Source organism: Callorhinus ursinus, unplaced genomic scaffold (genome assembly GCF_003265705.2).
Source record: "Callorhinus ursinus isolate GAN/ISIS: 27379988/994484 unplaced genomic scaffold, GSC_fseal_2.0 scaffold24, whole genome shotgun sequence".
Lineage (NCBI taxonomy): Eukaryota > Metazoa > Chordata > Mammalia > Carnivora > Otariidae > Callorhinus > Callorhinus ursinus.
Window position 1 is genome coordinate 4,067,580 of NW_027397086.1, and position 26,949 is coordinate 4,094,528.

General features: G+C 57.6%; 1 protein-coding gene across 4 annotated transcripts in view; it reads left to right on the forward strand.

Moving 5' to 3' along the window:
- The first annotated feature begins 411 nt into the window (after positions 1-411).
- Positions 412-26,949, forward strand: part of EEIG1 (estrogen-induced osteoclastogenesis regulator 1) — a 34,176-nt gene continuing 7,638 nt past the window's right edge. Inside the window, exons 1-5 of one of the 4 annotated variants that reach the window (XM_073905706.1) lie at positions 1,315-1,409; positions 2,001-2,167; positions 21,973-22,093; positions 22,347-22,376; positions 24,574-24,690. In XM_073905706.1, coding sequence (XP_073761807.1) covers positions 22,031-22,093; positions 22,347-22,376; positions 24,574-24,690 — 210 coding nt within the window. In that variant the 5' untranslated portion in view covers positions 1,315-1,409; positions 2,001-2,167; positions 21,973-22,030. Of the gene's footprint in view, positions 1,410-2,000; positions 2,168-12,489; positions 12,626-21,972; positions 22,094-22,346; positions 22,377-24,573; positions 24,691-26,949 lie in introns of those variants that run through there. The other 3 variants (XM_025888101.2, XM_025888102.2, XM_073905705.1) reach the window with 3 other exon arrangements.

Sequence of the window (26,949 nt, forward strand, 5' to 3'; positions counted from 1 at the left end):
GGCCTGATTTAGTGGCTAACGAGCTCAAGTTTGGGGGTACACTAGAGGGCCGTTATAGCCAGCGTTCATATTGTTTCCTCTCTTCATTGTTTCTTCTTTTCTTCTGCTCGCGCCCTCCTACTTGCCGGACCAACCCGGGCTTCCCGCCCCGCGACCTCCCACTGCCTTTTCGGGGCCCCTCTCCCTTTCCCTCCGCTCCGCCCCGACCGAGGAGGCGGGTCCAGCCGCGCGGCACACCAATCCGAGCGTCCTGAGCCCCCTCTGCCTCCCGCGAGTCCCGCCCCACGCCGCCGTCCGCCAATCGCGCTCCGCGCCTGCCCCGCCAGGCCGCCCAATTGCGGGCAGGCTGGGCCGCCGGCGCCCCGCCCCTCCCGCGCTTGGCGGCTGCTCAGCGGGCGGCCGCGCTGGGCCTCAGCATTCTCCCAGCGGCGCCGCATAGCGTCGGGCTCGGGCGGCCGTGTCCGGCGCGCAGGGGGCGGCGCTGCTGCTCGCGGGGTGCTGGGCAGAGGCGGCGAGCGAGGCGGGTGCCACCGGCCGGCCGGAAAGGCGCCTCAGCTCCGCCGGGGCCCGCGGCGCGGGACCCAGGACTGAAGAGAAGGCGGCGCCCCGGCTGCCTGGGCCCGGTGTCCGCCCGGAGGGGGCCGTGGCCGGCCGTTCCCGGGCCGGACTGTCCCCGCCGCGCCTCCCGGAGAGGCCCCCCAGAGCTCCCGGTCGCCCCCTGGGGGTGCCCTCAGCCGTCCCGGACTCACCTGCGCGGGCCGCCGGGCGCCCAGGTGCGGGGGCGTGTGCGCGGCTAGGGCACGTCCCCCAGCCGCCAGCGGGGCGGGGGCGGGGTCGCCCGCCGCCCTCGGCCTCACCGGTCCGCCAGCCGCGCCCGGTAGCGCGGCCAGAGCTCCCCGGAGACCGCGGTGCGGGATGCTGCCCTCCAGCGCGGCCGCTCGCGCGCCGCCCGCCACCCCTGCCCCTGCCTCCTGGGCCATGCCCCGCTGTTTACATGCCGGTGAAGCCCCCGGCCACTCCGAGCCGCTCCGAGCCCCGGCTCCCCGACGGTGAAGGCAGCCGGCCCGCGAACTGGACTGGTCGCTCAGACCTGGGCCCTCCGGACTTAGATCCCCGCCTGCTCCGCCGCCTTCGCCACCATCTGGGCGGGATCCGGCTCTGATGTTTTGAGGAGGGGGTGTGGTATAGGGAAAGGAATCCTGGGGATTTCTGGCTTCCCCCCCTTTTTTGGCCTTCGGGGCTTCAGACTCAGGGAACTCGCTCATGGCTTTCTTGATGAAGAAGAAGAAATTCAAATTCCAAACCACTTTCACCCTGGAGGAGCTGACTGCTGTCCCCTTCGTGAACGGAGTCCTCTTCTGCAAGGTCCGTCTGCTGGATGGCGGGGATTTTGTCAGCCTGTCGTCAAGGTAGGAGCTGGGGCAGCCGCGCCTGCAGGGGAGGAGGGCGATGATGAGCTAGAGCTAGCCACTTGGCACGTGGAAGCGCCCCTGTGGGCCCAGGTAGTCCTGGGGATTATGTGTGTCTGGGGCAGGTTTGCACAAGGCAGGGCTGAGTGATCTGGGAGGTCTGGGCCTGAGGAAACTGGCAGGGTGCAGGGCTGCAGGTGACCAGCTGGATAGGTGGGGGTTTGTTCTTTCAGCCCCCTCGTGGGGCCCTGCACACAGGCCCATTCCTCAGACTTGCACAAAGAGCCCACCAGCGTTTGTGCCTGGAGGGGCTGAGATGGGGAGGAGTATTCCTGGCCACCTTGCACCCAGCTGGCTGCTTGGGCTGTCATATGATTTAGAGCCTGGGCCAGCCACAGGTTCCCAGGCACCCCCGGCCTGGCTGGAGGGAGGTGGCTGGATTTTGGCCTGCCCAGCCCTCTCTTAGTGTCCGTCCTCTTCTGGCTGTGGCTGGGCTGCTTTGCATTGCAAATGTCCTTGTCAAGGAGGCTGCCACTCTCTCTGAAAGAGGCTCAGTCCAGTTTGGCTAATGGATTCTTCCCCATCCTGCAGGTCCAGCTGTCCAGCTCATTGCCGAGGGTGACTGAGTTCCTGAGCTGCACCCACTGACTGTGCCCACCTGGGGTCACATGGTTGGGGCTTGCTGGGGGAAGAGTGTCTTGGAGTCGGACAGATGGGGGTTCAAGTCCTAGCTCTGTCACTTTCTGGGCCCAATACAGGTCTCTGTCAGAGTTGTGGAGAAGTTTCAGTAGATAGAATGCAGTACAGGGCCTGGCCCAGTGCCTAGGACATGCTGGTTCCCTTCCCTGGTCTGTCCCTTTGCTCCTCAGGACTCCTTGTGGGCCCAGTTAGCTGGAGCTGCCTCACAGTTCTGAGTTGGAGAAACTGAGGCCCAGAAAGAGGAAGTAAGTGGCTTTCCAGGGACCTCACAGGAGGCAGTTGTCAACAGAACTTGGCCTATTTGGAGACCTGTTGGATGAATCTGGTGGTCTGGGAGGATGCGGGCAAGGGGATGGGGGGTGGGTGGGCATACAGCCTAACCCAGATTTAGGAATCTCTGGTGCAGACAGGGTGGGGTGCCCTTTCTCTGCACTTGGGCCCACTCAGGCCTGGAGGCTCCCCAGTCTGCCGGGAACTGCTTATCTGAGGAATTCAGAGAAAGGCTGCCCTTTGCTGTGGGGGCTGGTGGCAGTCCTCCGCTGCCTGGGAAGGCTGTGATCCCGATCCCATGGCCACCCACAGAGCTGCCCAAGGTTATGGGGAAAGGTTGTGCTCAGAGCTAGGGTCTGGGGTCAGCCACTCACTGACTGGGTGACCTTGGGCAAGTTACCTACCCTCTTGGATTCCAAGAACCAGCGACTGTTGGTGCGGTGCTTTCCATTTTACTAACACTTCTTCCTTAATTCCTGGACTATGCCATGGAGTGGGGTGGAGGTGGGGTGGGGGGAACTGTAGGATTATTATCCCCATTTTACAGAGGTGAAAACTGAGGCTCAGGGAGGGAGTGATTTGCATGAACTAATACAGCAGAGCCCAGATTCCTTCAGGGTGTGCTTTTAACCACTATCCTGTTCCACCTTTGAGCCTTCGTTTCCTTGTCTGTGAAATGGGAGAAGTCACACCTGCCCCCAGAGTTGTGAGGAGAATGGATAACGGCTGTGCCACATCTGGCTCAGGCAAATTGTTGCAGTGGTTGTGGTTACTATGGCAGAGGGGTCCAGGCCCCAGGCCTCCCATTTCTTGGAGGGACCAGCCAGAGTCAGCAGAGGGCCCGCACGTGAGCTACGGGTGGAACAGGGTCTTAGATCCCACTGAGGAATCTGTATCTAGCCCCAGACTGAGGCCTCCTCCCAGGCACGGGGGCCACTGTCACCCTACCTGTCCGCCTTTCCATTGCCCTAAACCTGCCCCCTCATCTGGGAAAGTCTGGAAAGTTCCAGGTTTCGGCCCACAGTGGATTTCACCTTTGCCTCCCCTTCTTCCCTCCTGGCAAGGGGCCATAGATTCCCTGAACCCAGCTGAGCCCAAACAGCCTTTCCCAGCCCTCATCCTGGTTGAAACCTGACAGGGTTGTGGAGGAAGGAGCTGACATTGAGCCCCCAAGGCTGGGCACTTAGTGGGCTCTGGGTACCTGTCAGCTGCTGGGCAGGTGTGGCTGGAGGGAGCACATAGGGACATTGGGACCTGAGGCTGCTTTAGAGCTGCTTTGGCTTTTGCCCAGGAGATAGGGGTTCCTGGGCTCCTACCTCCTCCACGCCCATCCCGCCCATCCTGTTCTGCAGCCTGGGAGCCTCGCCGCACAGCCCACCCCTCCAGATGGCTAAGGCCCCGTTGTTTTGGAGTTGGGGTAGGGTCAGGGGTGATGACACCTGCTTAGACCTTGGCCCAGATCCAGTAGCATACTCTTCCCAACCCCAGGGATCCCTGGGATGGCCCAGAGACTGCTGGTGGCCGCATAGGTGTTGTCTGAGTAAAGCAGGCCTGAGGCCCCACCCCTGCAGCACCCGCCTTCCTAGCTGGAGTGTTTCCTTGTGTTGGGTGCCATGGCAACAGCCGGGTACACAGCTCTAGCCTGACCCAATTTGAGCAGGTAGAACAGGTGGTATGTTGCACTGTTCCCCAGCCTCATCTTTTTGAGGCCTCCTTACAAACCATAATCCTCACAGCTACCGTGTTCCGAGGGCCCAGGCTCTGTGCCAGGGTTTTGCAAGTGGTATATCCATTAATCCTCTTGGCCATGGGGCCGGGGGGTTGGGGGGCGCTGAAGCCAGAGAGGTGAAGCCATATGCCAGACGTCACCCAGCTGGTAATGTAATTTGGAAGATAACCTTTTTATCATTAGGGTTTAAACTGCCTTGATGTGCACTTCCTGGATGCTAGGGACCTGCTGAGCACCTCGGACGTGTGATCAGTTGAGCCCTGGAACCACTCCATGAGCTGATGAGGACACTGGACTCAGGAGAGCTGAAGCGATGGGCCCATTTCTCTCAGCTAGGGAGTGGCAGGGCTGTGATTTAAACTGGGTAGGCCTAGCTCCAAAGTCCTGCCTTGCCTTGGTGGCAGAGGGCTGGAAGCAGCTACAGCCCCATGGGATGCCCCAGACGTTTGAAGGTTCTTTTTATTGGGTGGGGTGGTGCAGGAAAGTCCAGATTTGAATACTTTTGAGGCATCAAGCTAGATCCTGAGACAAAGGGGCCCTAGGGCCACAGGTGGGGGTGAAGCTGAAATCACTCCCGTGCATCTGGGGCCAGGCACAGGCTGACCCAGGGGCACATGGGCGTTTGCCAAGGTCCCTGCTTGGGGGCCCTCCAGGCACATGCATCCACATGGCATCTGGGAGGCTTTCCCAGGGGTCCTGGGAGGGAGGCAGACGTCCCAGCCAAGTCTGGTGAGTTGGGAGGCAGCAGGTCGGGCATTAGTCTCTCAGGGCAGGCTGGGTGCAGGCTTCCAGCTCTGAGCCAATCTATCCTTCAGGCAAGAAGAATCCCAAACATCCCGAGAGGTCTCTGTGCCCCACTGGCACGAGTCCTGTGGCCTGGCCCATGCATGTGCTGGTGGTGCCAGGGGAGGGAGCGAGAGGGAGGCGTTGATATACCTTCTAGCAAGTCCTCTCAGGAGACTGGCGGCCAGTGCGGTAGGGAGGGACTGGTGCAAATGAAGATGGGGGGTGGCCAGGCTGGACCCCTCCTGGCCTTGGGGGCCCAGCTGAGGGGCAGGGGCAGTGTGGCCTAGTTTGCCCATTAGGAGGATGGCTCTTGGCTGCTGAGTGGAGAAGAGGCAGGGGGGCCTGACCAGCACCCTGTAAGGGACAGTGGGAGTTGGCTGGGTGGGTTTTGCCGGCACGGCTTCGCGGTGACAGGCAGAGGGAGAAGAGCGGGCAGCCTGGAGAGAAGGTTGGCAGGCAGAGTGGACAGGTGGGTTTCCTGGTCCTGATGCCCCTGGCACCACACCTAGTGCTTAGTGGCTGCCAGAAGATGGAGGTTCACTGGGCGCACAAATGTAGCGAGGATTTTGCTGCCCCATACTGTGCTCTAGTAGTTTTTGACAGAATAAAAATCTAGACTTTCGGTTTCTTTTAAATTGGGTATCTGGCAGCAGTGCACATGGCAGCGTTTGGCCCCAGGGGCTTTGCAGCTGCCTTCTCTGCGGGATGCCCGCTCTGGGCTCCTGACCCCACTGCACACCTCTGGATCTCCGCCATAGTCTGCCTCCCTCATTTTACCAGGTCCTGCCTGGTCCCTGGGGCCCCTGTGGAATGCCTTCCGCGTGCAGGCTGAGGAGACAGGCAGCCTTGGAGAAAAGTCCTGCTGGCAAGCCGCAGAGGCCACTGCAGGCAGCCAGGGGGGCACCAGGCCAGCCGCTGGGTCCCTGTGGGGTCAAACTGTGCTGCTAGTGCCCGTGGTGAAGCCTGAAGCTGCCCAGCCTGGGCCTGTCCTTGACGTCTGCTCCTTGGACCTGGCCTTTGCCGCCAGCTGGCCGTACCTTTGGCAGATGCCACCCTGGCAGGCCCTGCCACCTGTCTGCCAGCCTAACAGTGGCAGAGCCTGACCCGAGGTGATCTGGTTCTGTGGAGCCGAGGCTATTCCCTGAGGCTTGTTCCTCCTGTTGAGCTCTGTCCTGGGAGCCACTCTGGCCACAGGTTCTCAGCAGCAATGACATCGTGTGTCTGAGCTCCGTGAGTGCCCTTGAACTCTGCTTGCTCAGTACCCGGAAGTCCCGACTCACATTTGGGAAGCCGTGCTGAGCCTTGTGACGGCTGCTAGTTGCCTGCTCTCATGTCTCAGGAGCCTGGGCACTGTGTGTGTGCAGTCTGGTGACTGCCGTGTGGTGACCCTGCAGTCACCTGCCTGTTGCTGGGGATGGGCAGTCTAACACCCTGACAGCCAGGGGAGGTTTATCTTCACCTGCCAGACAGCTACAGTGAGGTTTGAGCAGGGGAGAAACATCAGACTTGCTCAGAAAGAGACCCGGGTGGGGGCAATGGGAGGTGTCTCCATTATCCAACTTGTCTGGCAAGTGCTTCTGGTCATGGGCACACCAGGCCAGCCCCCATCGCTTCAGATGTGCTCTGTGACCTGAGGTCTGTCGTCCCCTGGGCCTCTGGCTCTCTGTAGGTCACACTGAGCCAGTGGTGGCCTTGGTGAGACCTGAAACTGCCCAGTGTGCCTGCTAGTGGTGTCTGTTTAGGGCTATTCCAAGACCTTGGGCTTGGAATAGCTCTCACATGCAGGCTTGGAGCCGCTGACCCCTGACCCTGCCCAGATGTCAACCGAGAGCCGCCAGCCAGCAGCCCCCTCCAGCCAACATGGTTCAGCAGTTGGGAGGAGGCAGCTCTGATGGAGGACTCGCTGCCTAGTTGGTCCGGCTGGTGCCCTGCCCTGGCCGTAGGACTGGGAAGGACGTTCCGTCCTGCTTCTTGCTCCCTGTGTGACCTTGGGCAAGGAACTTAATCCCTTAGATCTTACCAAGGGGCCTGGTGGTGCCTGCCTGTTCTTGGGAGGACACGGTGAGATAATGCCTGTTAAATGTCCAGCTTGGCTTCTGGGACATGCTAGAAGCACAGTACACACTGTGGTCCATCCTCCCGTCCCGGGGCTGAGTCACAGCGGTGGGCTGGGTGGCGCACCTCAGCTCCCCCCGATCCCCCACCTGTCCCATGGCAGCTGGTACTTCTCTGTGAGCCAGGACTGACTCTGGGGTGCTGTCTCCCTCTCCTGTGATTCTGTGGGGTGCTGTGGGGAGAGGGCATTTTCGCCATGGGACTCTCTGCCCTTCAGAGGGGTGGGAATGGGCCAGGAGCACACTTACTGTCTAAGAGGACTGTTATCTTGATGGAGCACAGGGTCCCCAGTGCTTTTTTTTGCCCCTACTGCTTTGAACCTGCCCCACCTTGGCGTGCTTGGCCCTGAGCCAGTGCAGTCTGGGGCACTCTCCCCAGGAGGGCCTGGGCTGGGGGCGGGGGGTGAGGTCTGCCTCTCCACAGCCAGCTTTAGGACCCACTCTGACAGGCCGACAGTAGCCCCCTCACTTGAGGTGGAGGGCCCCGGTGTCAGACTCTGCTGGGGACAGGCGGGTGGAAGCCAGGGGCCCCTCAGTGGGTGGGAGGCCCCTGCCTCTCCTGGTGCCCCCCTTGCTTCCACCATGCCTCACTCTTCTAGTTGTTTGCTTCTGCAGTTACCTCGACCTCAAGCTCCCTTCCCCCACTGCTTCACTTGGCTGAACTCCTGCTCAGCCCAAGAGTTGCCTCCTCTGGGAAGACGTCCCTGGACTCTTTTGCCTTCTCTACCCACTGTGGGCCCTCATGTCAGGACACTACAGTCTCTGTCCCTGCGTCTTAGCTCCTTCCCCAGACCGTGGGCAGGAGTGGCCTCCGTTGCATCTTAGTCCTGGGGCTTCTGCTGCCGGTTGGTGCTGGCACGGGGCGGGGACTTCTCTCCCCTGGCAGTGAACCAGTGTGGGCACTGGTGGTGCTGGATCGTGTGCCAGATCGTGTGCTGGCCACTGCCAGCTGCTTGGGTCTGGCCCCTCCCCACCCTGGGGCCAGAGGTATCAGTCCGTGTCAGGAGCAGCCCTCACCCGCACACCAGGCAGCTGGGCACCGCCATGGGCTCAGAGGCCGTGATTGAGAGGCAGCTGGGGGCACCGATGGCTTGTGTGGGGTGGACCCTCTGTGGGAGGTGGGGATGCTCCTGGTGGGATGGGGAGGAGGAGGGGGCTGGGGCTCACCCCGGGCTCTGCTGTTGGGCCTTGGCAGCTGCTCGCTGGCTCTCTGACAGTGGCCAGAGGCCTTGTCCTCTCAGCCTTGGCTTCTGCCTCCATCAGATGGTGTGGGGGTGCTCATGTGAGGGTGGGAGGGGTACCTGTTCAGCACAGGGCCTTGCACCTGGCAGCTGAAAGCAGACCAGACTTGCTGAGCGGGGAGAAAGTGCATAGCCCAGTGCCGGGGAGGGTTCTGGGGAAGGCAGGCAGGGCATCCTCTCCTGCTACCTCTTCCTCTCTGAGAGCAGACATGCGGGGGCAGAGCACACCTGCGGCTCCCGGGCCCGCAGGGGACAATTTCCTGAACACCTTCCATGTAGGGGGCCTGTGGTGGCTTCTGGGTGCAAAGCCCTGCTATCACAGGACCCCTCCCTAAGAAGCAGTGCTGGGTTTGGTCCCAGTGAGGAGTGGGCAGGTGATGGGGAGAAGAGCAGCCTGGGGCAGAGGGAGGGCAAGGGTGAGAGGGCTGAGCAGGCTGGAGCCCGGCGGCCCCGGGGGCCTGGAGTGGCAGGAGGCCATGGGGAGGGGTTTGGACCTTTTGGAGGGGGGAGCCCCAGGAGGGTCTGATTTGTATTTTAGGACCACCAAGGGCAGCCTTGGGGTTGTCCACTTGGGGCTCCAGTTTGCAGAAGGGGAGGTGGCTGTCAGCTGTCATGGAACGGTTCCAAACAAGGCTCTAGCCTCCTCTGCAGTGGGAATGAACAAGCCACTGCTACTCACAACCAGGACGGGCGTCACAAACAACGTAAAGGGAAGGAAGCAGACAAGAGTATGCTGTGTGATGTTGTTGATATAAAGTTCAAAAGCAATCTGATTCAAAAAACCCACCCTAATATGAGTCAGGATGATGGTATCTCTGTTGGGGTGGCAGTCATGCCTGCAAGGGGCCTCTGGGACCTGTCCTCCTTCATGGGGGCTGGTTATAGGTTCTGAGAATCTGTGAGCTGAACACTGACAACGTGTGCACACATGTGTATCAGCAACAGCCGTGAGACATCCCACGCCCCTGGGAGTGCTGGGCACCTCTAGACAAAAATGAGGCACTTCCTTGGCTGCCTGGAGGTCTGGAGGAGGTCCTGTCTTTCCAGGGTCTTGCTTGGTGGGGCAGTGTGAACCGTCCTGACCTGATAAGCATCGCTCCTGTTTATGAGGCTGTAACTCATCTTGGCAGCTGCCAACGGTCTTCTCCGGCAGCAGATTTTCCTTCTGCTGCTTGCGAAAACCCCAGCAGGGGCTGCTGGCCTGTGGGGCTTGGCAGTTCAGAGGGAGGATGGGCTCCTGAGGCTGCCAGACCCGAGATCTCTCTGAGCCGTGCTTTCCTCACCTGTGAAATGGGGTGGTAAGCTGCTTGGTGTTTGGATTAAGTGGATTAACACCGGTTATGTACCCAGTGTAGCCCCTGGCACAGAGTAAGTGCTCAGCGAAGGCTAGCAGTGATTGGTATTAATCCAGGACAGTTATTGGAGGGAACCCAAGGGCAGGAGCAGAAGGGAAAGGTCCACGTTCCTCTGTCTCTCCTTTTAATTGTTTCTCTTCTCTCTTCCTGCGGTTCACCCAGTCAGCAAACATTTGTGATTAGAGCCAGGCTGCTGCCCTGGCCTTGCATTGGGCACTGGGCCCAGCAATGACCAAGACAGCTATGGTCCCTGACCTGGGGCCCATGGGCGGGGCGGGGTGGGGGGAAGCGGGGGTAGACACCATTAGCTGCATCCGCTCTCAGAGTTCTGAGCACCATGGGGGAGGGGAGGCATTGGCTTCTCCCACCTGCTCTGGCCCTGACCCCTCTCTGGAAATGACTGACTGGGTACTCTCCCTGAATGCCAAGAGAAGGCTCCAGCACCTCCTAAAGGTTTTGAGTTGGCTAAAGAGAAATCACATGGACCTGAATGAGAATGGCCACATGCATTTTGGATGCAGACAAGACAGGCCCTGGCTTATTCTGGATGTATCTCCAGGGTCCTCCTCGGGCCTGGCTCAATGTAGTAAATGCTCAGTTAATATGTGTGGCATGAGTGAATGATGGAGGCAGTGATTGGCCCAGGGTCTGCATGAGTCTGTAGGAGAATCAGGTATGGAGGAGGCGGTAGAGATTGGTGAGTCAGGGCCTCATGGTCCCACCTGACCCTGAGCCCTTTGTCCTGCGGTTGGAATCTTGGGGAGATGCTGAAGATGGCTGGAAAAACACGTCTGAGTCTGTGAGGAGATGTGACTCTGAATGAGCAGTCTCTGAGTATCCCTCAGTCACCTCAGAAGACCAGGGAGCCATGTGTGGGGCAGTGGGAACATCTGGGGACAGATCCAGAGGTGGCAGTAACCCTTGACCCCTTGGACTCTACAGAGAGCCAGAGGACATGGCCCAACCATAGCTGGAAGAGCCCTTTCCTGGAGAGGGAGGAGCTTTGTAAGAAGGCCTATAGCAGCCCTTGTTGGGAGCGGGGCTGTGCAGGTCACTAATTTAATCAGACACTTCCTGAGTACCTACTGTGTGCCCGGTGCCGTCCTCAGGACTCAGAAGCAGCAGCGAGTGAGACAAGGGCCCTGCCTCTAGGAGCTCCATGCTCGGACACGGGAGCCTTGTTCTGTTCTCGCCATCCCTAAGACCCAGGCCCAGAAAAGGAAGTGATTTGTCTAGCTGCAGTAGTTGGGGGAGGGGTGCTTTCTGGAAAGGCCTGACGGGGTTGGGGAAGGTCCCAGAGGATAGGGACATCACCCTGGCTCGCTTAAGACCAGCCATTCAAGGAACAGGGCTCTGAGGATGGGATTCACTCCAGCCTGTCTCTTTCCTTCCTTGGATGATTCAAATGCCACCCAGATGTGAGTCAGCCAGGAGCGGCCCAGACGTGCCTGCCTGGGATAGCCTAGCCAGGTTCAAGGCTGGGGGAGACATCCAGATGTGTGGTCTTGGGGTGGGGAAGGGAAGGCTTCATTAGGGGCCTGGCGTGCCTGGCTTCCCACTGGACCATCTGAGTTACTTCTGATGGTTGCAGCCACGTCCTCCATTCAACGTGAGTGCCCTCTGGGGGTGGGCTCCTGAGGTAGGGCTTGGGAGGACAGATCAGCCCCTCATGTGTGACCAGTGGACTGCGTGCGAGTTTGCTCATCTGTGAAGTAGGCGGTGGCCATGCCTACAGAGTTAATGCCTGACATATGGGCCAGGATGCCTAGGAAACAGGAGCCCCGCTGGGACACACTGGGTACTGGAGGCATCTTTGTCCAGGTGCCTGGGATTGGACCAGTACTTGGTCAAAGCTAGAAGTTTACTTTGGATCCTTTCAATGGCCTGCTCTCCTCTTGGGCTATATGAGCAAGAGGGAGTGGCCCGTTGTTGTCAGCTGAGAAGAGCAGCCACAGGCCTCCCCTGGGTGGTGGGGAAGCCTCGCCCATGGCCTGACTGGGTGCAGAAGGCCGAGCAGGGAGGCGATGTAAAATGGGGAAGCTGGCACCTGCCTACTATGGGTTTTCTGATACAGCTCAAGCTTTGGGCTGGTGAGCGGCAGGATTCAAACTCAGGTGCATCTGACTCCAGAATCCTTACTCCTGACCCTGATGCTTCCCCACTAAGCCTGAGTGATTGGTTGGCCCCCTATTCCTTTTTCATCTGGAGTCACTGCAGCCCCCAGTGGACTGTCCACTTTGTACTTCCACGGGTCACTCGCTGATGCCAGGAGCAGGGGAGCAGAGAAGGGGTCTTGGGGTGGCTGGTGACACCCCCCCCGCCAGCACTCCCACGTCAGCACAGAGTGGCCGGCTTCTAGGAACCGACTGCTGCCTCATCCTGTTGCAGGAGGAGTGGCTGGCTGTGGCAGAGCTGCAGCAAGATGCTTCCCTTGCACGCGGCCCTGAATTCCTGGCAGGAGCCAGATGCTGCTGGGCTGCCACGTTGGCCACGTCACTGGGATGGAAGCTCTACCGCCCCACGGCCCCTGGATGGACGCCTTGGCTGGTCCCCGGGGTGGGCCCCTCCCCAGGCGGCTGTACTCTCTTCTCTTCGGGGAAGCACAGGCAGATGTTGTCGATTTAAATTGTTTCCTTATTAGACTCTTGCCTCTCCCGGCCTGGGCTGGGTTTCATCAGCCTGGAACCTTGGCTGCATCACTGGGACTGACTGCTTGCTCTGCCAGGAACCCAGCCAAGGACTGGAGATCATGGAGTGGGCGTGGCTGAGGAGGCACTGGCTGGGCTCTGTGACAGCCCCCTTTGGCCCCCCAGGGCTGCCGGACTAGCTGGGAGGGACTTAGGTGATGCAGCCTCGCTCTGGTTACCTGCATTGTAGGGGCCAGATGGGAAGAATCCAGGGACCAGCCCTCTCAGAAACCCAGGAGCACAGCTGGGGCTGGGAGGTCCCTGGGGTGCCCCTCAGTGCTCCTGGGTATGCCCCTCTTTGAGCTGGGGGCCCACCTCCTGCATCAGAATCCCAGGTGAGCTTGTTTAAGAAGTTTGGCCCATGGGGCATCTGGGTGGCTCAGTCGGTTAAGCGTCCTACTCTTGATTTCGTGCTCAGGGTGCCCCCTAAAACCCCCAGAATTTCCATCTCCAAATGTCAGTAGCACTAAGGTTGAGAGAGACACCCTGCCCTGTAGTCTAGTTCTGGCAGCGCCTGGGAATCTGTGTGATGAGCCAAGGGTTTTTCAGTGTTCCCTCGAGTCTGAGAAGCCGTGTTCTGCTGGGCCTTGCTTGTGGCCACGACTGAGCCACTTGCTGCCAGACCAGGGCTCCGTGCTGGGCAGTGGTGGTAATGAGACAGGCGTGCAGACAAGGCCATTTGGCTGGGAGGGTGAAGTGCAGACGTGGGTGTGGGGTCGCGCTGGAGCCCGTTCCAGGGGCTGCCCCACTAATACCCTGGGTTCCCTTCTCCTAACTTTCTGTCCTCTGATGACTGCAGGCCATGCTGCGTCTTCACTCCGACTCCAGGGAGAGGCACCAAATGGCCTGTTTAGTCCCTGTCTGCAGGGATCCTGTGGGTGTGGCAGCCTGTGGCCAGGAGGTGGCTCCCACTTGCACTGACTCCTTGTCACGCGAGTGATGGAGACCCTGGGGGTGCTAAGGCTCTGGAATCTTGTTGCACTTTCTGGGTGGTGATGCCGGTCTGGGCCAGGCGCTGGGGATATGGCAGTGGGCTGACCTTGGGGAACCACGGAGCCTGGACTCTGGGGTGGCTGCTGCCGGGGATCCTGAATTTCTGACCAGCCCCTCAATGTGAGAGGCTGAGGATGGTGGCTCACATCAACCTGCCCATCCTTCACAGCCTTTGAGGCTCTTTGATTGCTGGGGCCTGGGAAGAAGTGTTTCCCTTCTCCCAGGTGCCCACTTACCTTCCTGCTTCTGAGGGGAACTAACACGGGAAAGATGTGGCCTGGGTGTCAGGTCGGCATCCAACCCTGTTCTGTGACTTGGGGCCCATCCTGTCTTCTCTAGATCTCAGTTTCTTCGTCTGTAAAATGGGAATGATAATGGCACACATCTCATAGGATTGTGGTAGAATTCAGTTGGTCATATATGTGAAACATTGTTCCTGTAGCACGAGCCCAATGAACACGACCCGCTTTTACTGTTGATTAATTAAAGATGAGCTTGGGGGCGGGGAGGGTGGTCTAGAGTGAGAGTCCCACTCTTCAGCTCTGTCCTGGGCTCTGGGGACACAGTGGTGACAGAGGAGATGCTGTCTTCATCTGTGGGGCCCCAGTGGTGGCCAGCTGCCTTCCTTGGTCTCTGACACACAGCGAAGCAGATACCAGGAAGACATGGCCACACACACTGTGTTGGCAGAATTCTTTGTGTCCCCCATCCAGCTCAGCAGGAGGGAGAAACCAGACACAGCACCACGGAGTTATCCTGACAGCCTCAAGTGATGGGCAGTGATGAAGAAGTGAGGGCTCCCTGAGATGGACCTCCTGGGGTCACTTGCCAGCCTGATCCACGCCCCACCCCCCAGGCCTTCTCTCACCTCTTTCTGGGCCCCACCTCCTTCCCTTGGGGTCTTCTTGGGCTATTCTCATTGCCTGGGACATCCCATCTAATCTGCACCTGGTCAGCCTCACCTTGAGGTCCCAGCTCTCGTGTCACTGCCCCAGACCAGGTCAGGCCCCTGTCTGCTCTCTCAGAGGCTGGTGGCAGTTATCAGTCACTTGTGAAGTGTCTGTCTCCCCCACTCAACCGGGGCCTCCTCCGGGAAGTCTGCCCCTGCCATGTCCCTACACCCACCTGGGCCCCGTGCCAAGCCAGCACCCACAGTGAGTCTCTAGGGATGCATAATAGAGGCCTTGGTTGGGATTTGGGGCCAGGGGTGCTCTGAGGGAGTTCTGCTGGCCTGAGGACATCAGCCTCCTGTGGTGCTCTGCCCTATTTTAGGACAACCCAGAAATAACTGAATTCTGCCACTGGGCGGGCCACAGTGGGCTGTGGTGGGTGGAGGGCTCGCCTGTCTCTCTGGGATTCGGACGTCTAATTGTATGTCTTAAAGCTAAAAACGAAACTCCCCTGAAAACGTAGTCTCTGTAATTACCTCTCCCTGGCAGCATGGAGCTGGGGACTCATGCCTGAAACCCCAGGCTGGGGCGCCCTGGGGTCCTAATCACCATTTCCTGGGGGTGGTGCCTGGTCCTGCGGGAGGGGGAGTCTGGGCCCAGGCCTTGAATCAGGGAGATGAGGGGTCACACCCCCTTTTGCTTTTGACTAGCCCTTCTAACCTCACACCCTTTACTCATTTTTCAGTTTAAATTTCGATTATAGAAATGATTCTTGGACAGAAATGAAGATGGCCCTGGTGTCCCTCATCACCCTAGCCAGACCTACTGTGAGCTCCCTCCTTCCTTTGACCATTGTCCTCTCATGCCAGCGTGCCAGTGAACAAGCCCCTCGCCTGGGAGCCTGGGCTCCAGGGTTCTGGATGCCTCCTCTCGGGGCTTGGCTACATCACCTTTACGGTTCTGCTTTCCATCCTGTCCTGAGCCATATCGGCAGGGCGAGCCATGGGGACGCCCAGTCCTGTGTTTTCTTAACAAACGTCTTATTTATGATTTTTCTTCATAGATGCTCATTGGTTTTAATTCTTTCACGCTCCCCCTCTTTCTAAGACAGGCGCTCACTGTGCCTCCTGTCGTTGCAGATGGACGTGAAGGCTGAGGGTGCCCAGGCAGGCCGGGTCCCTGTCCCCTGGGCCCATGGTCCATCGAGGTCACAGTGGTGTGAGGTGGCACTCGGCTTTCAGGGTCCTAGTCACCCTTCAGGTGGGCATGGGGCCGCTGCTATTCCTGGGGGTCGTTCCCCACAGTGGCTTTGTGGCCTTGGACCTCACGGCAACGTTGAGCCCTCCCACAGTTCATTTCTCCCCGAGTCGTGCTTTTGAAAGAAGCCATATTGGTAGTTCCAGTTCAGAAGGAAAAGAAAAGGACACAATTCCCCTCCCCTCGTCTCTTCTGTGCTCCCCTACCTACCTCTGCACCCATGGGCGCCCACGATTGCTGCTACTGCTCCACGGTTTGGAGGCTGGGCGCCGAGATCCCCTCTCCGGCCTCCCTCCCAGCACCCACCCCCCTCGCTTACTCAGCTCCGGCCACACTGGCCTCCTTGCGCTTCGGTAGGCCTGTCGGGCCTCTGTGGGGTGGCTGGCCCTCCCGCCCGGGCTGCTTCTCCCCCAGGGCGTGGGTCACTGCCTCACCTCTTTCAGCTCTTTGCTCAGATGTCCCCTTCCCTGGTCACCTTCCCTCACGCTCTCCCCACCTGGGCCCTGCCTGCCGCCTTGCCTGGTTCCTTTTTCCTCCGTAGCACTTACTGCCATGTGGTGTGTGTTTGCTCATTTTGTCGGTCTCCTGCCCGCTGCCAGACTAAGCCCCTTGAAGGCAGGAATTTCAGTTTTGCTCGCTGTTTATACCTCCAGGGCCTTCAGCAGTACCTGGCAGCTACTAAGTGCTTAATAAAAGGTTCACGAGGGAATCAAGCTCCTGAGATTTCCACAAACCTGGCCTGGCCAGCACCCACTCGGGCGCACGGCCTCCTGCTTGGCATCCTTATTCCTGCCCTTTCTATGAACACCCCTCCCCTGCCCCAGAGCCTGAGGTCCTCTCCCTCCATTGCCCCTGTCCTGAGCCTGGAACTCCCTCTCTCCAGGGCCACGTCCTGGCTGTGTCATCTCTAGTTCTGTGACCTGGGCTCCACCCTGGCCCCTGCTCGTCACAGCTCTGCCGCTGGGGGTGAGTTGGCCTCTCTGAGCCTCACTTTCGCCACCTGCAAAGCGGGCATGGTGACATCCACCTTTCAGTGTTGAGGAGTGCCAGGTGGCACACAATAGGCCTTCGGGAAAGGGCCGCTGCTGGGGCATTTGTTTTACCCTTGCTGTGACCTCCTGGGCTGGACCGGGGTGGGGCTGTGAGCCTCGTCCCGTGGGAGTGGTGGCATTTAATCGTGTGTGTTTAGAGCCCTGTGGAAACAACGGGGAGGCCCAGCGTTGATCCTGTGAGCCCTGCCGCGGCCCATCTTCCTGTGGAGGGAGAGGAAGGTGCCTGTTACCGGAGCCTGGGAGGGCAACGGGTGGCCCCACCTGGTAGGCCCACAGGAACCCGGAGAAGACCTCGGGCTTCCTGGCCCGAGTTCCCAGGGCAGACTCACAAAGGGGAAGGGAGAGAGCCTTCAATCCCATCCCAGACACTAATCCTAATTCCTCTGGGTGTTTCGACACATCCAGCACTGTGAGCTTCCTCCTCAGGTCTCCAGCAGCTGCTTCCAAGTCCTGGGCTGAGCTGGGTGCAGGGCGTGGGTGGAGATCCGAGGGTCCGTGTGGGAGCCATGGCTACCCCCCAGGTCCCTCGTTTAGGCTTGGGCCTCTGGCTACTTGGGAAATGTTTCTGCGATTTTTGGCCTGCCACCCACCTACTCTGGGGTTGCTCTCTGCCTCTGCCTCAAGCCAATGTGGCAAGACAGAACCACCATCAGAGTACAATTCAAAGACCTCACCATGGCCCGTGAGGTCGCGCGTGACACCTAACCCCCTTCACCCTCCCCAGCCACGTCCCCTCTGCTTTCCTCCCCAGTCCTATTCAGCCACTTGCTCCAGGCCGCTTTTCCATTTGCCAAGCATGTTTCTACCTCAGGCCCTTTGCCTTTGCTGTTCATGCATCCGGACAGCTCTCCCCAGTCTTCATGTCTTTGCTCTGCATGCCGGCCCTGCTCAGATGTCACTGCCTTCGGCGTTCCCTCGCCATCTGCCTGAAGTAGCAGCCCTCAGCTTCTTAGCTCTTCTCAGCAGTCCTGACCCGCTTTCCCCTCTGTTTTCTCTCTGTTTCTCTCTTTACCCGACCTGTCGTGTCGTTTGGTCTTTCACCTATTCGAAGCGTGCACTTCAGTGGTTTTTAGTCTATGCACAGAGTTGTGCAGCCATCAGCGCCATCCCTTTTAGAACATTTTCATCACCCCGAAGAGACCCCATACCCATTAGCAGTCACTCCGCATTTCCTCCCGACTCCCCCAGCCCCTAGCAGTCGCTAGTCTTTCTGTCTCTTAGGGATTTGCCCATTCTGGACGTTTCGTGTCAGTGGGATCACACCATATGCAGTTCTTTGTGACTGGCTTCTCTCACTTAGCATTTTCCAAGGTTGAGCCACATTTTAGCGGGTATCAGGGCTTCGTTTCTTTTGACTGCTGAATCGTACATACCCCTTCGTGTATGGAGGCGTTCACCGGTTGGTGGACATTCAAGTTGCTTTCCCTTTTTGGCTATTACGAAGACTGTGGACATATGGTTCATTTCTCCTGGATATACACCTAGGAGTAGCATTGCTGAGTCCTAAGGTAACTCTGGGTTAAACCTTTCTAGGCAGTGCCCAGACGATTTCCCAGAGTGGCCACACCCCCTTATGCTCTGACCAGCAGTGTGAGGGCTCCAGTTTCCCCTCGCCAGCTTCTGTTATGATCAGTCTTGATTATAGCCTTCCTAGTGCGTGCAAAATGGTCACTCATTATAGTTTTGATTTGTGTTTCCCTGATGGCTAATGACGCTGAGCATCTTCTCCTGTGCTTACTGGCCACTTGTGTATCTTTGGAGAGATGTGTGTTCAGATCATTTGCCCACTTTTAAATTGGGTTGTCTTTTACTGGTCAGTTCTAAGTGCCCTTTATATATTGTTAGCAACAAGTCCCTTGTTATATGTAGGGTCTGCAAATATTTTCCTTCATTCTGTGGGCTGTCTTCTCCCTCTCTTGATGGTGTTCTGTGAGTCACAAAAAGGTTAATTTTTATAAAGTTCAGTATTTCTATTTTTTCCTTTGTCACCTATTCTTTTGGCATCATACCTGAGGAACTTGTCTAATCCCAGAGCACAAAGAGTTATCCTGTATTTTTTTCTAAGAATTTTGTAATTTTAGCTCTTATACGTAGGTCTTCGATCCCTGTTGAGGTACAGTATACTGTATGAGAAGTGGGTCCTCCTTCCTTCTTTTGCATGTGAATATCTCATTGTCCTAGCAACTTTTGTTAAAAAGACCTTCTCCCCTCCCTTCCCCCCATCCTTTTGAAAATCAGTCGACCATAAATGTGAAGGTTTATTTCTGAACTCTTAATTCCATTCCGGTGATCTATGTGTCTGTCCTTATGCCGAAACCATCCTTCCTTGATTTTGGTAGCTTTGTAGAAGTTTTGTAGTCAAAGAAATGTGAATCCTTTATGTTCTCTTCTACTTTTACTAGATGCTTTGACTATTCTGGACCCTTAAATTTCCAAGGTTTAGAATCAATGTATCAAATTTCTGCAAAGAAGCCAGCTGAGATTGTGTTGAATTTTTAGATCAATTTGGGAGTATTGTCCTACCAGCATTAGATCTTTGGAAACATGACTGTGGGATGGGATGTCTTTCCATTTACTTAGATCTTGAATTTCTTTCGGTAATGTTTCCTAGTTTTCAAGAATATATATTTTGTACTTCATTTGTTAGATGTAATCCTGCTTATTTTATTCTTTTTGATGCTGTTGTGAATGGAATTATTTCCTTCATTTGATTGTGGATGTTCACTAGGATACAGAAATAATTGATTTTTGTATATTGCTCGTGTATCCTGAAACCTTGCCAAACTCTTGTAGTCTGATAGTTTTTAGTGGCTTCTTTGTGATTTTCTACATACAAGATCAGAGTATCTGCCAGGAAAGAGAATTCTCGTTCTCCCCTTCCACTGCTTTTTCTTGTTTGCCTGACCTCATTTTTCTCCTCCCACCACAGTGTAAGTTGGTCACTGCTGGGGTCCCAGGGCATAGAACAGGGCTGGCACGTGTTTGAATGAATGGATGGACCCAGCAAGATTGGGTCCGGTGATGCTCCCAGCCCCGGGCTGCAGCTCCTCTTGTGACACCTGATCCTGACAGGGTCCCTGTCCCTGTCTGCCTGTGGTTGGGCACTCTTCTTCCTCCCCCTCATCTCTAGCCCTCACATTTTCTGCTTGTCCTGTCTTGGGGCTGCAGGGAGTTGCTGGAGTCCCCCGTGTCTTCATCAGATGAGACACGTCTTTTTTTTTTTTTAAGATTTTATTTATTTGACAGAGAGAGAGAGACAGTGAGAGAGGGAACACAAGCAGGGGGAGTGGGAGAGGGAGAAGCAGGCTTCCCGCTGAGCAGGGAGCCCGCTGTGGGGCTCGATCCCAGGACCCTGGGATCATGACCTGAGCCGAAGGCAGATGCGTAACGACTGAGCCACCCAGGCGCCCCGGGACGAGACACATCTTGCAGACCTCCCCAGGCCAGGCCCTTCGCGGGGCTTGCGGATGCTCCCAGGTACCCACGAATGAGTGGGTGGTGTTCCTGTTTTACCCATGAGGGTGGAGAGGTCAAGCCCTGGTTGAGTCATTCGGTGACGTGAGGGCTGTGAGCCCAGGTCTGCCTGACTTGCGTCCTGTTGCCCCTGGTCACGGCCCTGGCGGGATGTGGAAGAAGCCTCGTGTGGAGCTGGGAGGGGGCTTCTCATAGATGCTCGTCGCAGGCGAGGTGAGGCCAGGCCAAGGAAACCAAAAGTGTATTTGTTCCTCACTCATGCTGTTTGCTCTGCCTGGAACTGTCTCCCCCCACTGGCTACGCCCCTCTCTTCATTCCCATTTGAGCTTAAATGTCACCTCCCTGCGGCCAGTCACCTACTCTGACTCACCCTTTCCCTCCACCCTCTCCTGGTGACACTGAGTCATCCCAGGGGTAACTGTCAGTGTTGATCTGTGAATAAAGTCCCCTGCAGAGCCCCGTGCCTGACTTGTACTTGGCACTCGGAGACGTGGGTGCATGTCTCAGGGACATGGCAGGGCACCGCTGGCCCGGAAACCCTGGTGGGTTCTGCCTGCCAGGCTTTTCCAGGCTCTGTGGCCCATGAACCAAGGTGAAGGCTGAACACTTTGACTGTAGTCGGATAGTCCTGGGATCGAATCCTGCATTGTCGGTCACTGGGGATGTGGTGGTCAGGGGGTCTCTTGGAGCCTCAGTGCCCTCAGCTGTGGAGCGTGCTGTCTGAGGCTGTGTGAGAAGCAGACACGCCCATGTCAGATGATGCTCCATTTGTGCTGACCCTCTCCCCTCAGGCCCCAGTCTGGCTGTTAACCTGTGATCCTGGGGTCCCCAGGGTGTGGAGCGGTCACTTCCTCAGCTGTCCAACATGGCCATTCCTGTTAGAGGGGTGATGGGGCAGCAGATATCATCTCTCACGCCACCCCTTCCCTTCCATGGCCATCCCTTCCTGAGCACGGGCTCTGCCAGGCGGGCTGTGGGGGGACAGGGAGCTGCGCAGGGCCGTGGAATTTGTCACTGCCATCCCAGATCCTGCTGAGCAGCTGGGAGAGGCTGGGTGAGTGCTCCCTGAGGCTCCACTCACTCCCAGGGCCCAAAGCATTTCCCTGTTAAGGGGGTGCTGAGTTTTTCAGTGCGGTAATCCCTTCCCCGCCGGTGCAGAAAGAACTTGGGCTGAAGACCAGCTCCCCACTTAGGAAGCTGAGGACCCCAAGTTGGTGTCAGGCTGGTATGGTGAGAGTGAAGTGTGTGGCACCGGGAACCCACTGCTCGGGTTCAAGTCCCTGTTCTGCTGTGCGTGCGCTGGGCCTCTGGCCAGGGTCTTAACCTCAGCTCCCGGTGTCTGTGAATGTGGGATTGTCCTACTGGTAGTAGCTGTCCCAGACAGTTGCTGGAAGGATTGGCGTGACCGTGGGTCTCTGGACCTTGGAGCAGCACCACTAAAGTGCTGGAAGTGCTGTCTGGCACAGGGGAGGCGTGATACGAGCCTTAGATGCTGTTACTGTTACTATTAACGCCGTTGTTGTTGTTAGTGGTAAGGAAGGGGTCTCTGCAGCCAGGCAGCCCTGAGTGGAAGGCCAGCTGTTTCCTAAGGGGGTGACACCAGGCAGTTTACCTCACTTTTCACCTGTAAAATGGGCTCTGGGGCCAGTTTGAGAAGACTGTTGTGAGAGTGAGAGTGACCGGCCAGGGGTCAGGGAGGTAACGGCAGAGGAAGGAGCCCCCCAGAGCCACGGAACAAGGGACGGGGGCAGCGCAGGAAGCAGGGGCAAGGAGTGTCCTCCCCTCTGCTTGGCCTCACCCCTACCTTGTGTTTTTTCATTTTTTATTACTTTTTTTTTTTTTGGTTTTATAACACTTACACAAGCATGTCCTTTTTATGAAGATACAGTCACTTTGTGATACAAAGTAAAAACAAGAGTTCTCCTCCTCCTCCTGTCCCCTCCCTAAAGGCCGGTCCTATCCCCGATACCTGTGCTCACCTGCCTGCTTGTATTCACCTGTCTGTCTGCCCTGCAGGGAGGAGGTGCAGGAGAACTGTGTGCGGTGGCGGAAGAGGTTCACCTTCGTGTGTAAGATGAGCGCCAACCCGGCCACTGGCCTGCTGGACCCCTGCATCTTCCGCGTGTCGGTGCGCAAGGTGAGGCTGGGCTTTGGGGCTGCGGCTGGGGGCTGCGGGCTCAAGGCCAACGCGGGGGTGTGAGGCCACTGATCCAGCGGCTTTAGCCCCATCCCCTGACCTGTCCCCTCCAGAGGGCAAGGAGTGAGTCACTCTGCTCCTTGGCTTGACTTACCCCCAGCAGTCAGATTCGGAGTGGGGGAAGTGCTGGGGAGATGCATGAGGTCCCTGGGATTCCCTAGTCACACTGCTGCTTCTGTCTGTCTCTCTGCAGGAGCTGAAAGGCGGGAAGGCTTATTCCAAGGTGAGTGGGGCTGTGAAGGGATAGTGGGGTACAGTAGCCATGAGAGAAGAGCTTCAGCCCCCTCTCTGCACCAAATAGGAGACACTCGGCTCTGCAGGAGATGTATTCTTTCTTAGAAATATCTTTACTGATAGGCTTTGCGCTTAATACAAAGCTACCATATGCTTGTTGTAACACAAATGGTACAGAAGTTCAGAGTGAGGGGCACTTGGGGGGCTCAGTCGTTAAGTGTCTGCCTTTGGCTCGGGTCATGATCCCAGGGTCCTGGGATCGAGCCCCACATCAGGCTCCACATCGGGCTCCCTGCTCTACGGGGAGTCTGCTTCTCCCTCTCTCTGCCCCCCACCCCCGCCGCTTGTGTTCCTCCTCTCGCTGTGTCTCTCTCTCTCTGTCAAATAAATAAATACAATATTAGAAAAAAAAAAGTTCAGAATGAGAAGTGCAGTTTCCACCCCCCTCCTCTGCAGGCTTCCTCCCCAGACCCAGACCCCATCCTTGGATTTGTTAAGGTCTTCCTGGAACTTTTAAGAAAAAGAAAATTAGGTCATTTACACACACAGCTGTGAGTCAAACCCATGCGCATGCGGTGTAGAGGAAGAGAAAATGAGCACCTGTGTGTGGACTTGTGTGCACGCAGACAGTAGGAGTTTTACATACACAAAAGGGACTTGTTCTAAACAGATTCTGCAGCGTGGTTTTCACTTGCCACACATCGTGGGCACGTTTTCACAGATTTCCTTTTGCTTTCTAACCGCAGCAGTGCCCCCCTGTGCTGCTGGGTGGTGGGCGCCTAGCCGGTCCTGTGCTGCGGCCCATCTGTGTTGTTGCCATCTGCTCAGCACTCACGGGCACCAGCAGGAGAAGGCGGCTCTGCAGGGGTTGGCACTGGCTCTGAATAAGCCCGCTCTGCCCTAGACCCCCTTCTTGGTGGGGACTCACAGCCCACCCTCTGTGGTCCCAGGGAGGTGGCCTGGCGGCAGGCGGTGGACTTAGTCCGTCCAGAGGGGAAATGCCTTTGCCTTACCTCGCCCTGCGTGGAAGGCGTGTCCCTTCCCACTGACCGGAGCTCAGGAAGCTCGGTGTTCTGGGCCGTCGCTCTGCCCCAGCCTGGGCGCTGGTGGCCCTCTCCAGAAACAGAGGGCGGGGTGGCTAGAACTGGGCTGTGGAAGGTGCCGCCAGAGTGGAAATTTCTCCTCCCATGAAGTCACATGGGCGTGGGTACCTGCAGCCCCCACCTCCACCCGGCGGGCACTTACTAGGTGCCCAGCATGTGTCAGCCCTGCAGGCCCTTCCCTTCTGTCCTGTGATCAAACGCCCTTGACAGGCCCTGCTCCCATTCTTCAGGGAAGGAAGCTGGGGCAGCTAGACTGGACGCTGGTTGGGCCTGGTCTTGGGCCTGGCTCTGCTGGCTGGGCTGCGTGGGGCTCTGGGCAAGTCACTTACCCCCTGGAACCTTAGTTCTCTTCCCTGCCAAATGGGGGTCCCTCTGACTCGATGGCAGGGCTGGTATTCGAACCTGCCAAGTCTCTGATTCTGGCTTGTGTGCCCCTAAACTCTGCAGTAGAGATTTGCACGTAATAGGTGCTCAAATGCCCCCTGTTGATTTGGTTGTTCCCCAAGACCCTAATCCCAGCACCCCCCACCTTAACTCAGTCCCCCACCGAGGTATGGAGACCTGGCTTCTTTCGAAGGCTTTCCCAGATCCTACACCCTGTTCTCGAATGTGCTCCCACTTCCCCCCGCATCCCTGGCGCCTCCCTCTGTTTCCCGGGGGCAGCCAGGTGTTCCTGCCAGCCCCTCATTCTAACCTCCATGAGGGACTCCTGCCCGCCCCCCACCCCCATACCAAGTTCCCACGGGCCTTCCCTCCCCCCTGCCTGCTGGCCTGGCGGCTCCCACAGCACAGCCTTGTGTCCCAGGGAACAATGCCTCTGTGTCACAGACAACAATGTCCTTTCATCTCAGGCGCTGCCCCAGTGCACACTGGGACATGGCACAAAGGGCGCTTTGTGCGGCTCAGGGATATGAGCTCCAGACCAGCCTCTGTCCTTGGGTGCCATTATGCAACACTCAGTCTGGGCTGTGGGGCGGGCCCAGGGGATCTGCCTGCCCCTGCCCCCCGCAAGTTAACCCTTATGCCACCCGCTGGATGCCCACACCCCCTGCAGCCTCCCACACTCTCTTCTGTCCCTCTCAGCTGGGCTTCGCCGACTTGAACCTGGCTGAATTCGCAGGCTCAGGCTCCACAGTGCGTTGCTGCCTGCTGGAGGGATATGACACGAAGAACACTCGTCAGGACAACTCCATCCTCAAGGTACCAGGGCCCTGCCACCTCTCTGCCCCTTCCCACCAAGGGGCGGGGGCCAACCTGCTCCTCATCAGAGTCCCCTGGAGGGTTGTTAAAAATACAGGTTCCCGGGGCGCCTGGGTGGCTCAGTTGGTTAGGCGACTGCCTTCGGCTCAGGTCATGATCCCAGAGTCCCGGGATCGAGTCCCGCATAGGGCTCCCTGCTCAGCGAGGAGCCTGCTTCTCCCTCTGACCCTCCCGCCTCTCATGTACTCTCTGTCTGTCTGTCTCTCTCTCTCTCCCCCTCCCTCTCCCCCTCCCCCCTCCCTCTCTCTCTCTCTCTTTCTCACTTTCTCAAATAAATAAATCTTTAAAAAAAAAATACAGGTTCCCATCCCAGACACTGGGAAGATGTGGTCCCGGGGTCAGGAAACCACCCTCAGAAGCCTGGCTCTGCCACTGGCCTCAGTTTCCCCATCTTTAATCTGGGATCAGGGGTGGATCCCAGCAGTCTCTATAAGGGTTTGATGAAATGAGCATCCCTGAGTGCTCACCACCTCTCATCTCATGATGCCTGACAACAGCCCCGTGGGGCGTCTGTTCTTGGTCCTAGTTTTGCATAGGAGGGGGTTGAGGCACAGAGGTTAGATCATTTGCCTGAGGTCACAGGCAGAGCTGACACTTGACCCCCAGCTGTTCAACTCCACGGTCCAGCTCCCAGCCATTGCCTCATGTGACATGAGGCTGCCTGGGCTTGCAGTGGAGGATCAGTGAGTGGAAGAACCTGTCGTCCCTTGACCCGGGCAAACTGAGGGTGGCTGCTCCTAGAGCCCAGCTGCGTGCAGCCTTCCAGCAGCCGGGGCAGCTCCCTCCCTCCAGGCAGCTGGCTCTTGGCCCTCTCAGGACGGAGGCATCTGGGCATCTGCAGCTGCCAGCACACCTCTCTTCCCTGTCCCCCATCCTTCCACCTGGCTGAGAAAACAGTCTTGTCCTAACCACACCTCTACAAGCTGACCCAGCGGGAGTGTCTTGTGCCTGAAGCAGAGCCAGGCAGCAGGTGACGGATGGGGGCTCTGAAGCCTCTTGGACCCTTCGCAGAGGGAACCAGAGACACCCAAAAAGGTCCAGGCTAATTTTGGTGGGGGCTAGGGCCTTTCGGTCTCGCCCCAGTGGCCCTGTGTACCCCTAGGCAAATCACGGCGTGAGGGGGATGCAGGTGGCCTCAGCTGCAAGGTGAGCTTCCCCACGTCCTATCTGCGGGGCTGTGGGCCATCACTTCCCTTGAGTCTGTGTCTGAGTGCTGCTTCCCTCATCTACAGCCTGGGGCCATCACCTACTTCTAAGGCTGCTATCACAGCCAAATGAAATCATTAAAAAAAAAAAAAAAAAAAACCTCAGGAGGCGCCTGGCTGCTCAGTCAGTAGAACATGCGTCTCTTGATCTCATGGTCATTAATTCAAGCTCCAAGGTTGGACGTAGAGTTTACTACCAAAAATGGGGTCTGGGGGGTTCCTGGGTGGCTCAGTCAGTTAAGCGTCAGACTCTTGGTTTCAGCTCAGGTCATGATCTCAAGGTCGTGGGATTGAGCCCCATGTCAGGCTCCACTGTGGGCTTGGAGTCAGCTTGAGTTTCTCTCTCCCTCTTCCTCTGCCCCTTCCCTGCTCATGTATATTCTCTCTTGCTCTTTCTCTCTAAAATAAATAAATCTTAAAAAAAAAAAAAAGTCTCAGCCCGGTGATCTCCATTTTTGTCAGTGGTGGTACTGGGATATGAGCATCCATTTCCTGTCGCTCCATCTAGGCCCAGACTTGGGCACCCAACCCTGCCTCGTTTGGGCCATTGCCAAAATCTCTGCCCAAGTGGATGTTGAATTTCTGATGGCTTCTTGCTTTACTTTACTCAACTAACTTTCACCACACCCCCACCCTCCATGTTAGACTCTGTGCAGTCCATCTCCCACCCCCGCCCCCTGTGTTATACCTGGTGAACCCCCTCCCCACCAGGTGGGCTTTGTGAGCCTCCCTCCTGCCTGCCTGCCTGCCACGTGGAGCTCGTGGGCCCTCGCTCTGAGGCTGTGAGCAGGCCCTGAGGCTGGAGAGGGACTATGGCCCCTCTCCTAGTTGCAGTTCTAGAATAACAGTAGGTAACTTCTGCTTGCGCTGTGTGCTGGGCGCTGAGCCATGCAAAGCCTCATCTCCCCTAGTCCTCCCCACTGTCCCAGGAGGCAGGTGTCAGGATTGGTCCTATCCCCCACCCAAGGAGACAGGGGCTCAGTGCGTTTCGATG